This window comes from Colletes gigas, unplaced genomic scaffold, assembly GCF_013123115.1.
Source record: "Colletes gigas isolate AHSC1104 unplaced genomic scaffold, ASM1312311v1 Colletes_gigas_Sc00001, whole genome shotgun sequence".
In the NCBI taxonomy this organism is placed as follows: Eukaryota; Metazoa; Arthropoda; class Insecta; order Hymenoptera; family Colletidae; genus Colletes; species Colletes gigas.
The window spans coordinates 7783508-7800844 of NW_025106630.1; the positions used below are offsets into that span (position 1 = coordinate 7783508).

General features: G+C 49.7%; 1 protein-coding gene across 1 annotated transcript in view; it reads left to right on the forward strand.

Moving 5' to 3' along the window:
- Nucleotides 1-15570, forward strand: part of LOC122404646 — a 90839-nt gene extending 75269 nt beyond the window's left edge. Inside the window, exons 5-11 of the mRNA XM_043408806.1 lie at nucleotides 6805-7061; nucleotides 10676-10761; nucleotides 11160-11493; nucleotides 12790-12888; nucleotides 13526-13756; nucleotides 14123-14218; nucleotides 15210-15570. Of these exons, the coding sequence (XP_043264741.1) occupies nucleotides 6805-7061; nucleotides 10676-10761; nucleotides 11160-11493; nucleotides 12790-12888; nucleotides 13526-13756; nucleotides 14123-14218; nucleotides 15210-15439 (1333 nt within the window). The 3' untranslated portion in view covers nucleotides 15440-15570. The remainder of the gene's footprint in view (nucleotides 1-6804; nucleotides 7062-10675; nucleotides 10762-11159; nucleotides 11494-12789; nucleotides 12889-13525; nucleotides 13757-14122; nucleotides 14219-15209) is intronic.
- Nucleotides 15571-17337: the final 1767 nt, after the last annotated feature.

Below are 17337 nucleotides of genomic sequence, written 5' to 3' on the forward strand. Positions count from 1 at the left end.
GCCGAGACGAAAGCGAGAATAAAGTACGGCCGTGTTCCGGTGGTGGTTAAAAGGTGCACACGCGGCCGGAGGAAAACAATATGGTGCACCGTGGCGGTGAAGTTTCGTTAAAGCAGCCATATTTGCAGAACGAGCAACAGAGAGCCGACAGACCCCTCCTACCTTATCCGAGAGCACCCTCGGGGTTGGGCGGAGGATCCGGCGATGACGCTCGCGTTGGGAGCGTCGGCGGTGGTGGCGGTGGCGGTGGCGGTAGCGGTGGCGGCGGCGCGTATCCATAACCGCCCTTTGTCTGGATAACGCAATTATTACCGCGTTTCATCATACCCCCTCTCGGCCGAAATTAGCCTCAAATGAAGTTACAATTACGAGATCCTCCGTATCCCCGGCGCCGGGAGAAAGGAGGGAGACTTCAGGGGTTGAACATCGATGCTGACGACAAACAGGACGACGACAACCGCAACAATGACGGGGAAGATAACGATGAGGACGAGGACGACCATGTCGGCCGAGATACGCAATTCAGGTTGCCGTGGAAACGTCAGAGGACAGACGGAACCGCAATGAAACCGGATGGCCGCCTACTCTGCCAGCCCATAATGCTTCGCCCCCTTTTGTTCTTGGCCGAGAGTTGGAATAGCAAAGTTACTCGGGCACAGCATCGACAAAATTATCCTACATCGATGCTCGATCGCGAACCTCTAAAAACGATCTTTCTCCACGTTACCGGAAATAAAACGTTCGCTCGCGCGTCCACGTCCGAGGAAAATTCTCTAAAGCTGCGTCTACGTTGCTCGACAAAAGATTTACACGTTTTCTTACAATCTGTTCGATCTATTCTTTCATTACGTATCGTACAATGTCCAAACAGTTCATCCACCGGAACGCTACGCCGTTAATTTAGTCACCGATATTGTAACGGAACGATTGTAACCAACTTTAATAAACCAATAGTACGTATTCGTGTTCCTTTCGAGTACAATTTATCATATAAAACTGATTTTATCGCATTAATTCGAGGTAAAAATGATAATGATTTTGTGAAAGCGCATAATGTACTACCGAGCGTCGATCGAATTTGCGAGTCGATTGCCCAAACGGCGCTGAACAGATTTTACCGCGATGCAACGTCGTTGTACCATGACCGACGCGAAAACTATCGCAACGCCGCGCCGCGACGGTGTATTATTAACAAGGAAAAGATGGAATTTCTACGCGGCGTACGATGACTCGCGGAAACAGCCATTTAATAGCTCGATAACGCCGGTGATCGACAGTTAATGAGCCGTCGAATATTCCAAGATTAATCGGCGATCTGCAATGAAGTAATCACAGAGAAGTTTAATCGAATGTTATTGTACAGCGCATGGCTAACGTAATATGCCTAGTAATCGAGCGTGGCACAAAATGGCGACGTCAGCTGCCGCGACTCGTGTGCTGGCACCGGGGTTTCGCGTAACGGCGCCATTTCAAAATGCAAAAGTTCGAAATTTATACGTATTCGAGTAATCGATGGAGATACGAATTATTCGTTTGCCACGCGTGAAATAGAAACTTTAACAATTCCCTAAGAAAGAAGAGAAGACCGACTGTACTCGAGGAACTCGAAATTTCCATAGCAATGCAAATTACCGAAAATACACGCCGGATAAATGTTGAAGGATCGACGAGTTTGCGCGATTTAGAGGGGATCGGTTCCGCGGTAGGAGCATAAATCTTGGAGTTTCGAAACGCATAATGGCTCGTAGATAGACAGTGTATACTCTTGACTCGATTCGAGGGGCGAGAGGTGTCGGCGTAGACGATATATTATAAATCGTGTGTTACATTGTGCTTAGAGGATCCTCGTGACTGTTGACTCGCCGGTATCATTGTTGGTGGAGCACCTTTTGTTGCCCGTATTCCGTGCATCGCAAACAAACACACAAACACGTTCTCGACGAGCGATATAAGCGTGAACGTCGGGGCCTAGCGACGGTGGATGGTTGTACGGTGTCGCAGTTAATATAGTTGTGTGTACGGAGCAGGCAGCTGCTGTTTGACAATGCGAACTACGTCCCCGGATATAATAATATACTCGTCCCCTGGTACGAGAGGGGGACACTTCATCAAAATGACTAGGATGCGGTACTGGGGTGTCGTACCGCGGAGCTCTGCTTTAATTCAACCTATACCTGGCTATCTACGGCCCACGGGCCACGCAGAGGCTAAACCTTGCGGACTTGTATGGCATCCTTTCCCTTCCAATACAATAAATACGTAGCACCGCCTAGCTACTATTTCAAATAATAAAAATCCGTCGAGCGATTTGCTTTCTTCGCCGTAAACTATCCGCGCAATCTTACCGTTTACATATTCGAGGATCATCGTTTTCCAAAATGAAAAAGTACACTTTAGAAAAATGGTAACCGAATCGTCGACCAATGGATGAATTCGTGGATGTGACGCAAAAGTTGCGAAAAATAATTAACAGCGACGCGGAAAGACAAGACTGGCAAGAGAAACGGTAAACCTCGCGTCCTCGAGAGTAGCTTTTGTTCAAGAATCACACCGTAGTATACCGAGAAGCGGCGAGTACAGCACGCTCCGGGGTATATTACAGCCTCTCGAGAGGTGGTGGAATATCAGGATACACCTTTTCCAGCCATTGTGTGCCACTGAAGGGCGTACAATGGCCGTGGACCGAGTCCCGTATTGTGTCTACAGCTCGACGGAATAGTTCTGCGACTCTCTCGCGCGGCTCCGACCCTCTTTCTCTCCTCTCCTCCCCTAGTCCCATTCCCATCTTGCTTCTCTTTCCTTGACTTTGGGTTAAAGAGAAAAGGGAACCCCCGTTCCGATGCTACACGGTTCAAGCATCTGCCCAGAAGCCCGCTAAATCCTCAAAAGTCACCTGAAATCCCCCGCAATCCGCTCTTGGATATAATGGAGCCTAATAACTTTAAAGTCCGTGTTAGCACCGCGGATTAACCGATTTAACGCAACTTTGAAACCGTAATAAAGCAAACTGTTCGCCGCGTCCCTCGATTCCTTCGGAAGTTGTCCGGTCAACATTTTCACTCGAAAACGAAACAACAGATTAGCCTCGATCGTTATTAAAAAGACCTTTTCTGGATGTCGGAGGGAGAAGACTGATATTAAACCCGGAGAAATTAACCTCGATCCACGGCAGAAAATTGAAGCCCGCCCAGTCACCAACCCCCGTCGACGACGGGAAACCTGTCAGAGGGTGGCGGAGGCCAAGAGAAGTGGCGGCGCTACCGGCGAAATGCGATAAAGTTGGCGTAGAGGTAATTTGAGTATAAAGTTTTATTCGCAATAATTTAGCCGCTCGTAGGAACGGGGGCTTGGTGGAGTGTAAGAGCGTGGGGCTGGGGGCGGTTCAGAGGTGCTCGCCCCCTCGGGAAGCGTACAGGACCGCGGGTCATATATTTGATGGGATACTTGGCATAAAGTCGCGCATAAAAGTAATGCCAACATTAAAGTTTGTGGTTCCAGAGCCGTGGCACAGCTGAACTCATCCTCTGCCACCGTACCAACTATTCTGCTCCTACTCTCGGAACGTCTCTGCGTAGCGTACCGACTTTACGTTGCTCCTGAGAACCTACGAGACGAGGGAGTATTTTAAGCTATCGATCTCGAATATTCTTACTTTTTGTTCTTGGAATCACGATGCTCGCCACACCGTGTCGCAAACGAACTTGCTACAATTCTAAAATGAAAGAACGAAAGATCGCGGTCGAAGCACCGATCCAAAAATATGTAATTCGTTAAAAATAATCGTTTTCGAATGTTCGAAGCTGTCAAGTGGCCACTTATTTTAAAGGTATCGACACGCGGTGTTCGTACGCTTAAAACAAAGGCCAAGGAAAGTTGAGTTTTAGGGGTTGCGGGGCTGGTGCACTTCAGGGTAGATAGTAGAGCAGTTTAGTTCAGGAGTGGCCGTTGGGGAGCGATCCGATGGCGCCGTGGGAGGCATAGCTTCTTCCCACGTGGCACCCTCGACACGCTCTACCCTCATAATTCTGCTCAGCCTTCCTCCAGGCGCCACCTCTGGTTTCTTCGAGGCGTCGTGTCCGTCAGAGCAACGGAGAACCTGAAGGAAGTTTGCCGAGCGACGAACAGAGAAACAGAGATTTCTCTGTCCACGGAGGGACAGAGAAATTCCTCCTTTTCTACTCCCGCGAAGGATTGGCGAGATTCCGTACGTCCATCCCCCCTCGTGAATGGAAACCACCATGTGATTTTCCAGCAGCGACAGTTTCACCCTCTTTCCGTTTGACAGCAGAGTTTCGAAGCCACAATAAAGACCTAAAAGCGTTGCTGGAATTCGACGAGGGAATACGCGAACACGTAACGTTCGAATTCGAGTGGTTAAAAAATAGAATGCTTCTCCTTAACAAGGACCGAAATACAAAGTTTTAACAAAGTCTGTCGCTATTTTTGAGAGGAAAAAAATAGGTAAAAGGACGAAGAATCGTAGAAGAAGGGAGAAGCATTTATGCTGGCAGCAAAATGCTAGGGGTTTGTTCGGTTCTCGAATTTCTCGCCAACCTCTGCCCCATAAAGGTCTCCCCGCCATCTCAAACGATATTTTTTGTTTTCGGAGGAATCGATAGCGGCCTTCGAAAGCCGCATCGTTCCATCGATAGGTCGTCAAATGCGCTCCAAGAAAGAGTTAAATAGACTGCGTCCAGTATAAATTTCGCCACGGCAGAGTTACATAAATCATGCAACGTGTTGCGCCGAATCGCTAACGGTCGTTAATACTTATAAATGCATCGATAACGAACAAGCACATCGAACGCGATGCTAATTAGAAGACAGAAACGGCGCTCGGCCGACGAGTTTAAATGAAAAGCTACCGTTTATTCGGCTCTCGAAACGTGCCGTGTGGCAACGGTTCGCACCATCTGTACGCCGATAAAATCTGCACCTGTTGTACGAGCACTCTCTTCTGGCGTCGTTGCACTTATTAGATCGTCGATCGCGCTCGTTATGCAGCGGCTGAGGCCGTCACGTTTTACCGCGTTTCGCGGAAGCCACGCGTTCGATTTCCATCGTTCGCCGCGCGAATCTCGGTTTTCGCCCAAGCTACATCGACCACCCTTCGCGTAAATCGAGCCCGAAGGGTCGATTCTCCAGCCTGAGCTTCGCTTACGGATCAATTAACCCCGTTACGATAGACGAATTGGTCACCTATTCGAAATAACTATTATAGTCGTTGGGGATTAAAAGAAAACTGTTTAAATCACGAGTCGATGTATCTTGAGAGGGTTGATGCGTGTTTCGTTAGGACACTGTTACTACTCCGCCACTGAACGATTTAGGATCGTCGGTATTCAACCACCCCAAAGTCTAACCCTGATAAGGATCGTTGCTAATTGTTGCGAATTGGCGAAGGTGGCGAACGAACCAGGGAGATTGGGCAACAGGTGTCATCTGATTGATCGCCGTAGCTCGCACCCCCACGATTACCTAGCCCGCAAACACATCCAGGACAGAAACGGAGGACTCGACGTCGATCCGTTGCGCGTCGGCTCGTCTCGATACAAAACCACCGATGACCTATTACTTACGAGCGAAAACATTACGAGCGATTAAGAGAAACGAGAACGGTATCGACACCGGAATAAACAATTCGGAATTTGCCGACGGGAGTCACTGGGTTGCTTATCGAAACTTTGCGTTTAAATCGGTTCAGAATGGTAGTTGGAATAATGAAATTGTTGCGCGTGATTCTAATTCGATACGGGAGTGTACAAGTTGACCGGCTTGTTTTTTACCAGCCCGGAGGAAATTCGGCGCGCGTGAGAATTCCGGTCCCTTCTTCGACGAATCGTCGCGATGGTTCCACTGCCCTAAACGCGAGTTGCTAGCCGAACTTCCGATCTACGAGCTCGGTTAAGACCGTAAAGGCGTAACCGTTGGTCATCGGCGCCTTGGCACCGACTTGTTCCGCAAAGCTCGATAGTAGTACGCGTCGAAATTAACAATGCCACCGTGAATATTCTTCGGAATAATTGATGCCGACGTCGGACTCACTGACCATTAAAACCGCACGCACAATATATCATGGATAATAAGTAGTCGGTACGCGGCTGGATGGCGACTTATAGGCGACGCGACGAGAAAGAGAAGAAAGAAACGTTCGTTACAGCCGTTCGATGTCTTTAGACTCTGTTCGATGCGATTATGATACGCGACTGTTCCGCAGAGTCACGTAGCTATTTCGTATCGAAGGTGGAGGCACTCGGTCGGCTCTGGCCGGAACAATGGCGAACGACTCGCGTTCCTGAGCGGCGGGTAGCGACGGACTGCTCGAAACTCACCTTCGAAAGTCTTAAAAGTCGCGAGTCTTGAAAACAGGGACTATATATAAATTTTCTATAAAAACTTGTCTTAATATTGTCTGTTTTAAGACACCCCATCGCTACTCATAGGAATGTTGGACGCCACGGAACGCATTAGATGCGTGGCAGCGGACACGGGGGGAATGAGTGTGCGCGAACTGACCCGCGTAATCGTAATTAATCATCCGATCGCGCCGTGACTAGGGAAATCGGTGTCTAGAAATATCTAGTTATCGCTGGAAAAAATCGAAATTCGGAGGTGATTCACCGACTCGTAACGCGCATCAAACACTCGCGTTAGGATCTACCAAAGTCTAGTTTAAACGACGCTGTGAAAGTGGAAAAAATTGAAAAGAGTGTTTGTTGTTAGGTAGCCGATAGGTTGTAAACCGTGGGCGTGTTTTTTAAATGGGGCACGGTAACTGTATACACCGGGATCTATTGTCTGCAGAATCGTGAGGAACAAAGCGGCGGAGAAGGCGAAACACGCGCATCAGCAACAGCAGGCGCAGCAGCAGCAAGGTCAGCAACAAGGTCAGCCAGGATCAGGTGGTTCCGTGTCGGTGATAGCCCATGCACCTGCTACGGCAGCGGGTCACCCCGCCGCGACCGCTCCCAACGCTTACAGCATCAGCGGCATCTTGGGAATCCCGGCGCACCATCAGGATCCCAACGGCAACAGCATCAAGAGAAAACGTAGCGACGACGGTGAGTCATTGAATTCTTCGTGTCGATGATCTCTCGACCCAACGATAACTTTGCCGCCGCGGCACGCCGCGGCTCGAATCGTCCACGATGACTCTCTCTCTCTTTCTCTCTCTCTCTCGATCGGGAACTCGCCGCGCGAAAACGGACGCGACCGATGAAAAAATGATCCGGGTACTTGTGTAAACGCGTCTCGAAGGATCGGAAGGCATCGCGGCTACGTTTCACTTACGATAGTCGACGGCGTTACATAAGGTGAAGCAAGAAACAAGATATCACTTGTTAGATCGACGTCACAGCCGAGTAAATCGGCACGAGTTTCGCTGATTCGCGAGAGAGGATTCAAGAACAATGGAGAAGTTTAACGATTTCGCGAAAAGCAACGCGCGACGGTGCCGCTGATTATCTTGTCCCTGTCTCCACGAAACTCGAAATTCGCTCGTTCTATTTAACGCGAAAGAAAAGGGACGGGGTCCGTTATTATCTATCCCGCGGCAAAATATCAGTTTACGAACGGCACCGTTGTTCGAAAACTATACGGATCGGGTTATCTTTACCTTCTCGGCGATTATTTCGCAACGAGGAGTAAACATTTCCCGATCCGATTCGAGCCGATGATTTTGTTTGCCAGCAATCGAGCGATTTCGTGTCCTCCTCTCGTTACGATCCGACCAAGATTAGCTACACGCGCGGCAAGGTTATCGGTCAAATGTCGAGCAGCACGTGCTGCGATTCATTCTGCTGTCATTGCGTGAATAACGCGTCCCGAAATATTCACGACACGTGTCGCGTGCACGTGACCGACCGACGTTGCTCCGGCCAGGAGCGAAACCTCCGAGTTACACTTTGAAAGCCCACGCCAAACTCGAAACGATTCGCTGTTAATTTTTCGAGGTGCGAACGAACCGCGAACGAACAACTCGTTTCGATCCGAAACGAATCGCGCAACGCGTTTCGCGTTTCGCGTTACGCTTTTATTCCGCGCCGTTGATTCCTCGATCCGTAACTAACAATTGCGCCCCGTTCCGTTGATTCGCGACTAAATTCGCCTCGATAACGGATAGATTTCGTATACAGGCTGTTAAAAAGGGGCCCCGTGATCCTTTCAGGACTAGTATATTACGAAAAATAAAATAAACGGAGAAAGAAGCACACCGGGGATCTTTCGATCCGCGTAGAGGAATTGTTCGGAGGAAGAGGCGCGCGCGCCTCGATCAAAGGCTCGTGGATGCGTTTCGCGTCGAGCAGTGTATCGATTCGTATGTACTCGCGCGGCGAGCGGTTCGATGCCGATGGTACACCGAGTAATTCGATATAATCGGATTATGAGAGCAGCGATATGCGGTCGCAAAAGTGGCCGCATCCGCGGCGAGAGCACTCAGCGTTTTGCGGCCGCGGAGGGTACGCGTATTAGATTATAAACTTCACAGACCACAGCGGTTCCTATCTCGACCCAACGACACATTAGTCTCCCTGTCCTCCTGGGAGATCATCGATGTATCCGCGCACACCTTTTAACTGGCTGGAATTTTAACGAGCGAGCCGATAACTTGTCGCGCGAGCGCGGTCTGCGGCGAGAGGAGAAATTTCACGAAAAAACCATACGTAGCTATTCGGTTTTTCTCGAGCGAGCACTCCTACTCGGAGAGACCACAAATTTTTATTTTATTCCTTCTTTTTTTTTACTCCGTACGCAGCAAATGGGTGCGTAGCTCTGTCCATGGACATCATAGATCGCGATCGTGGTAATAAATATTGATGGATAAGAACGTTGTTCGATTAGAATAAAAATTAAGAGATGGTGTCGTTAAGTCGACTCTTTCACCAGCTAGATCTTTGACGATCCGTCGCGTTGTACGAAATGTATTTGCAGAAAGGAAAAATTCTCAAATCTCCGAGCGTGTATCGGCGACGTTATTTATGTGCCTTGGACAAGAGCTAAGACATCCCGGAATCGAAGAATCCCCGGGGCTTGTTACGAATTTACTCTCGAACCTCTCGAGGGAAGCATTGCAATCTATATCGGGGCTGTTTGTTGTCGCGTTACATCTGCGCGCTTCTGCCCCATGCGGAATCCAAAAGGCCGGCGTGTTCCACCCTATATTCGCGGACGTAGGGGACACACCGGGACCAGATTCACCCCAGAGTCCATTATTACCCGTGTATTGTATTGCTTAACATTGACTCAATTGCTTTCGAATAACGCGAATGCTCGGTCGCTCGCGCGCGCACGCGGACGTTTTGCCCTTTCGTGCATCAATCGAATTATTCGATTTACTGCTCTTTTCGGGCTGGAGGGGGATAGGGGGAGAAACGCTGACCTTCCTTCCGCCATAACTCACAGCCACTGTCAAATCTGTCGAGGACCAGCGACCGTAATTTCGCAGGACCTACAAGAATTTGCATTAGGTTGCTAGATAACGCGCATCCACGATGAAATGGTTGTACAAACTCGCCCCCCGGAAGAAGATTGCCTGATTCGGAAATTTAAGATTCCCTTCTGTATTTTTGAACGACGAACGCTGTACCCGACAAACTATCGCTAGAAATTCCCCAATGGTACTTTAAAAATATAGAAACGACAAAGAGAAATCACAATGTACGGATAACCCTGTCGATGTTCCGTGTCGAATTACAGGATCGTTCTCCCCATGCTACGTTTTCGATTCGAGTTCTTACCTATTAAACGAACGGTCGCGTCCTAAACTCTAATGAAATCTATGGTGGAAACGTTACGCGAAAACCAGCGCCCCGGTAGGTAGATACCAGAGAGCACACGATTAACTCGGCCGATCGAATCGTAAAATTCAAGCAAGTTCATGGAAGCCCAGGGTGCTCGGTGTGCGGCGTGTTTGAACGGGGGTTTTATAGCGGTCCAGGAACAAACCCTGCCGGTCGAATGGTCGGGACCGTCGGCCGGCCAACCGGCCAGCCGGCCAGCCGGACAATCACAACTTGACAGGGAGGTTTAACGAGCCCTATGCTAGGTACTCCACCCATCTACCCTCGGATGGTCATTTAATTATTCGAGATACCCGAACGTTGGACCACCTACCCCTACCACGGGTTCGTTCGTTTCCCACCCCCACACCCCCTCCCGTTCTCCTGGCTGGAAACGTTGGTCAGTTTCATCCTTCCCCGTTGGCCGTCCCCGCACCGCGACCCGCCGCGGCGGCCACTAAAAGGGTATAGCGGTGACCGTCCCCCCGCCGATGTACCGACACTCGTCCCACGTGCTTGTTTCTATATTAAACCGCTGGGATGGCCGGGAGATAATAAAGACGTATAATGGAATCGAAATTGTTTCTCTATCTATCAATGCCATACACCGTCTATGCGCGAGCCGCGTTCAACCCGTCCGACAGATTCAATTTAGTTTCGCGCGGCCACGTTTAATTTGTGTCTTGATTCGTGGGTTAATACGCGGCCATAGGCCGTCCGCGTATGTTCCCTGACGTAGATAGCCACGATCGCACCCCGAACCCGTTCCTTTCCCATCGCACCGTGTCGCCGATTATCCCGCGGTACCACGCGACACGCGACAAACGAATACGAGTCGAGGTTTTCATTATCCGTCGCGTTATTGTATTTAAATACGTTCGATTCTTTGATTCCAGACGACAATCGTGACCTCAACGATCATCCCGAGGATGACTTGAAGAGACAGAGAAGCAACTACAACGGCGACCAACTATACTCGAACGTACGTATTCGACGATAGTAACTTGCGCGTACTATGCGTTGGAGATACGTATATGCGCGTATCGTATTCGTTACACCAAACGCAATCTCGATGATCGTTTAAACGGTACAGCATTACTAGAAAATTCTACTTTCTCGATAAGTTTACGATGAATCGTTAGGACATTTCTTCCAAAGTATTGTTCCAAACATTTGGTTCCGACGTTATCGGCTATTATGAAACTCTCCGCGAATCTATAATCAAGCTATGATTGGGTTTTAAGCGAAAGAACAACGAGGAACGTTAGTAGGGTGCCGGGCCGGGTCAACACCTAAGTCAATGTTAACCGTTCGTCGTGAACAAGTAGCCCGTTCTCCCGGCACTCGAACTTTGCCTCGAGCATCCGGTTTCTGTTGCAGCTGTGGTCGAGTAAATGGAGCATCAAGGACGAACACAAGCTCCTGAGCGAGCTCGGTGGCGGAGGCGGCGGCGGTGGTGGTGGCGGCGGCGGCGGCGGCGGTGGCGGTGCGACCGGTGGCACGAACGGCGCTGGAAACGGCGGAGGCGGTGGCGGCGGCGGTGGCGGAGGTGGCGGTGGAGGTGGCGGCGGCGGAGGTTACTACGAACACGGAGGATTCCCCGGGAACGCTATTGCCACCTCTGCCGAGCTCTACGACTCCCTGGGCACCATCAGCACGATGACGCAGGCGCAAACGCCCCATCTCTACACCCCGCCCATAGGGGGCACCATAGGTGAGCGGCTCGTTCTCTCTCTTTTCACCCTTGTGCACCCTCCTTTCCGTCAACCCTCCTTCGCACAAAATCCCGGACAGTGTGTGCACCACAACCTCTTGTATATAATATTGCGTCCCCTTTGCCTCGACCTACCAAACACCACCCTCCTCTCCGTCCTTGGACGTTCCACGCGCTGCTTCTCCATTCTACGATTCCTTCTCTCCGCCTCTTCTCCTCCTGTTCGTTGTCCTACCCTCTTCCCTGTACGCTTATTATTGCGGCTTACGTCTTGCTTTGCATACCCATATCGGCTAAATACATGGCTTTAATAATGCATGAGCTGTGTTGAGCAGCGGCTACGGTGCCAGAAGAGGTGGCGGAACGCTCCACTCGGTGGTCTCTCTCGGTCTTCTCAGCTTAGGGGTGGAACTTTCTTACCTCGATCTCTCCCACCTTAGCCACCTCGTCTTTTTCCTTTACACGAACCACTTTCGCTTACGACACCTGCAAACTCCTGCGTAGGCTGGTGATAGGAAATCCTGTCCGGTCTCTTTATTTTCTTCTTCTTTCTTTAATCTCTAACTGGTTGCCCCTGTTCCATCGAGTCTAGCCTAGCGTGCTCTCGATCGCTCTTTCGTTAATCGTTCACACTTACTCGTTCCCTTTTCGTTTCTATCTTCCTTGCGCCGTTTAACGGCGACCGATCAACGGCGGAACGTATTGCTGGAAACTGTATCGGCAAAGTAACCATCGATAAGCGCGTACTATCGTACACGGATACACGAGCAACACACACGCGGAGAACTTTCTCCGGGCGGGCACGTGTTGCGAGGCAACTCGGTCACGTCACGCCGCGCCGCGGCGCGAGTTCTTTTTCGTTCGGTGCTTTTCGGAATGGACGAAGCGAGGCGTGTAACGGTCGCTTCATCTCATGAAATTCAATCGGGGATCTTCGGCCCGAGATCGAAGAATTTTTGAAGGACGACGCGATCGGGCCAAGTCGATTCCACGGTTAGCTGGTTCGCCGTTAATATATACGAGGACGAGCGTCTCGATGGAGAGAGACTCTCGATCGAGTTCGCGAAAGATGTTCTCGCCAATCTTTCGTCGACGATTAAAGAAACGAGAGACGTTCTTGGAGGGATTCCTCGGATCGTAAAGACACGCGAGTTGCTCGATTATCGAAAGCAAATTTACGTCGAAACTCGAATAGAACTTGGTGAATACTATTCGCGAGTCGTTCAACGTTCCGCCTTGATCGCCAGCCGACGATACAAAAATCGCAATAACGGAAACATGGGGATCCCTTAATAGCAGGTGGTACTTTGACGCCGCTCGCACCACTGACGATGCAAGAACTAAAATTGAGCCAAACATTGGACGGGGCTAACATGTCTCCTTACCACACCACCGGTGAGTTCGCCACCTCTTTAGTTTTCTTACGGTCACACGCGCCGTACAATTTATATTTTTAAACGCCAATCATCGCGACAGACCATCCGATTCCTCGAACCCACCATCGCCGATCGATCATCGGGTCATCCGACCCGAAACGAATCCCAAGTACTGATAATAACTGCTAGAGACTATGGTCTCGTATCGCGCATCGAATATCGGACGATTAATTTTCATTAACGTTATTTTTCACCGCACACTGTCGTTTCGGAATTCCTTGATCCCTTACCGACCACGTATAATAACGCGAGCATCGGAAAGAAGTTAATCGAAATGTTTAAAGATACCCAAAGGAAAAACAAATTTCTGTTTTAGCGTTAAGGGGTTCGAACAGTTCCGAAACGTGTTCGAGTCTCGGTTCTATTTACAGATTGCTAGTAATTCATGAACATTCCTAACGCGCTGCATAAATGTAACCGAGTTTCCTTGATAATTCGGATTTTATCGAGAGTAAATGACGACGACCAATTCCATACACGATCATCGTCCCGACGTCCATAGTCCCAAAGAGAATTTATTTAAGCTTTAGACGTAAGGCGCTGATCGTTAGCTAGTGCTTGACTCGAATGTCGTGTTGTGTTGTGCATGGCCATAGCAGAGAGCAGTACCGTCGCAGTATCGTACGTGGGGGTGGGGGCCGGTGGGGGCGAGCAAAGTCCCCCGATTTCGTTGCAGAACGAGACAAACGCAACCCCCGCGGCCCCCAACACCCCCGGAGGGGATCCCGGACTGACGGTCTTGCAGCCGCCAGTTTCTCAACCCCAGGTAGCCTCTGCGATACCGCCGTACTCGACGATGCTTCCCAGTTTCGGACACTACGCCACCGGTGAGTATCAACGGGCAGCCTGGCTGTTCCTTTACCCAAGATAAACACACCCCCGTTACCCTACCCTCTGCGGGATCTTCGATCACGCAGAGGGTAAGTCAGGGCCCTGTAGGGCTGCTCTGGCTTACCAGCTTCGCAACCAGTCGCGCAGACAACAATCCGTTACTTGCTCCTTCGATACTTTTCTTCTTTCAAATTTCAATCGAAGAATATCGATCCACATCGAGGTCCGTGACAACCCGTTCGCACGATACGGTTTTTTTTCTCCTCGATTCACCGTTCACGCAGTTCGAACGAAGCTTTTTATTCCTACGAAACACCGCCAGAAATCACAATCTAACCAGATCTCGATGAATATTTGTTTAGGTGGTGGTGACTACGCGTACAGCGCGGCATATTCTCAATACTCGAGCGCACCGTACAGCGGCTATGGTTATGGAGCAGCGACAAGCGGGTTGCTCAGTAAGTAAACAGTGAGTATGAGTGCCGATTAGGTTAGGATCAACGAAACGTCAAACGTTAACTCGTCGATAGAGTACGAGCTCGTAGGAACTGATCGACGTACCCGAACCACGGGGGAATAAAAAACAACTCCAACACGATGGAATCGGACTTTCTAAAAGCGAAGAAACCCGCCGACTGTTTCATTACGATTCGAGATATCGCGGATAAGATCGAACCTCGCAAAAAGCTCGCCGGAATCCGTGGACCGGCGACGGGGGGGGAAGGGTGTCCCGGTTTTAAAGTAGCCACGAGCCGATGCTCGGCTTTCATAATGGACGATTGCAGCGTACTTCATAGATCGCGATACTACCTCCGACTGAAATGCGTCCGGCGCATAAGAATCAACGGAATAATAAACAATTTTTTATCCGACACGCGATACGTTGCTTGCAGCACATGACGTAACGGAGTGTCTGTATTCGACAACCAGTACAACCGAAGTTTTGCAGCCGCGAGTTTAACTTTTCCCCTTTCTAGAACGTTATTTCGCAACGAGCCGCGAACGTACTATCATCGACGATCCAAAAATAGCCCGGACGCGCAAAATTGAAAGTAACGCGAAAATGTCGTTGCCGCGAACTATTGAAAACAATCTCGCGTATAGTGGGTACAACGAATGCAACGAACTCGAGATACAGAGAGAATCGAGTATTTTTTATCGATTCCGTGTCCGAGCATGGCCAGCGAATATTTCTTCGATCAAAAGAGAATTCTGAAAGTTCCCTTTACCAAACCCACAATCTTGACAACAAATAATAATGATTCTGTTCGAATTCGCTGCGTATCTTGTACCCACCGCAAAGTATACGACGTGAAATAAAGTCGGCAACTCGATGTCTGTCGGAATGAAGATTTAACCAAAAAGTACCTAAGCGTCTCGTAGCTTGATACGCGTAATGGCGTGCGACGATGCAGCCTGAAAATAAAGAAGTTTAATCTCGTTTCACAGACTCGACGTACTACTATTGTAACGGTGACCCGTTGGCGTCTTCCCACAACAATTCGCAGCAGGGCGGCGGATGTAACAACGGAGGGCCAGAAAACAGTACGGACGTGGCCAGTCGATCGCCATTGGCAGCTACCAGGGCAAGTAGCGGCGCGAGCGCGGCTTCGCCGACCGGAAGCGCGTGCACTAAACCGGATCACGCGTCCACGCCGACGGATCTTTATCTGGCCTGATCGATCGATGGTTCGGAAGATTAACTCCGAACGGAGTGTCTTCACGGAGTGGGAGAAGCAACCAACGACGATAGACGCCATATCACGAAAAAACCACGCTGAAATTAAGCAATGATCTCTTTGATGAGTCGAATCGACGAGAACGATCAATCGCGGAATACGATACGGCGAGAAGCATGGCTAATTCCCGTTGTAAAGCGCGATAACTGACCAGACACCGGTCGCGTTGACGCGCCACACGACGTTTGCGATACCGAATTCGACGATCGCTAACCCACGACGCGTCGACCGTGGAACATTCGCATCGATCCGCGCGATAATCCCGAGAGAGAAATAGACTTGGAAGTTTTATTCGATTTAAAGGATGTTAAACGATTCGATCGGCAAAGCAAAACGATCGAGCATCGATGCGTTATCGGAAACAGCGGTTAGAAATCGTCGGTGGCAAGTAATATCCGTAAACGACGCGAATCTTGCCAATAACCGATCATTTTTCTTAACAATTTTAAACGAACGGTAACGACACGACGAGTGTCTGGTCCAGCAAGCTCGGAGGTCAACTCCTTGGAAACGCGCGGTCGGGATTGCAGGTTTTATCGCGGCTCTTACCGACGGTGTCGGGACGCCGTAGAGCGCGCGTAACCGTAGGTAGTTTAATTTAACGATCCTCAGTTAGCATAATTTCTACATGATGCCCGCGATCGGTTCTTCCTGAACGGAACGTGCCCGTGCATTCCTCGCGCTTATCCCGCGAAATCAAATCGCGAATCCACGGGAATGCAGTTGGACGCGTTTGTTACCGACGCCGTTAGAACGTGTACATATATATAAAATGGAAAAATATATACATATACCCGTGTAAACATACAGCGTCAACTCCCACGAACGACACGTTCTTTCTCCTAACGAGCACGTCGAATCTCACCCTACCCCCGTCCACCTCCCATCATCCTCACACGCCTCACGAACCATCGAGCGACGTATAGTATACATATTAGGTATAGTCGATAAGTTTATTGAGATTTTTAAATCAGGAATCGACGTAACGATCGCTACTGTTAAGGATATTATATATATTTTTTGTAGAAACCAAAGACCACAGACGGATTGCCGAATGAAAATTGCGTGCGTCGCGTAGCTACGGCAGAGACAGAGTTTTACGGCGGTTTTATGCGAACGTTTTAAATGTAAATGTAACGCGGGTCTGCGAGTGACGCGTGTGTACAGGATCCTGCGGAGCAACGAACGAATGCAAATTGAAAAATCGGGAAAGCGTGAAAGGCGAGAACAAAGTCGAGCGATGCGATCGATGCGGGCGATCGATCCGCGGCGGGCCGCAATGGCGCCAAGTTAGCTTCGTTCGCGTCGATCCCATCGATCGCGTAGATCGTCCGTAGACCGTTGCGACCGCGAAACCAAACCATTCTATCGATTTCGCGAACAGGAGTTCCCGGCGTTCCGTCCAACGCCATCGCCGCTCTCGCGCTGCATGCAACTACGGAAGTCGAGTCGCTTCCGGCTTCGCGTCGTGCGGAACGCTCGAAAAAAAGAAAAAAGCTAGAAATATCACGAAACCGTAATTAACGTCCGATCGCGGATAACTTAACGAGAAGTTACGTGCTCGCGATCTCTCGGTGATTAACGGGCAAAAATGATAATTTGTAACCTTAATAAGGAAATTTACGCGCGAGCCTCCGAAGCATTTGATTTCCCCCGAACGAAACACACGGCCGTACCCGCGCTACCGATCGAAACATTATTCTTAAACGTACAATATACATATATTTATTTATCGATCCGTTTACCCTTTTAATTTAATATTTATTCGATGGCAAAGAAATCTTTACGACCGTGCGCGATACGAACGTACGCAGTGCAATGAAAACGTCGAAAGGCGA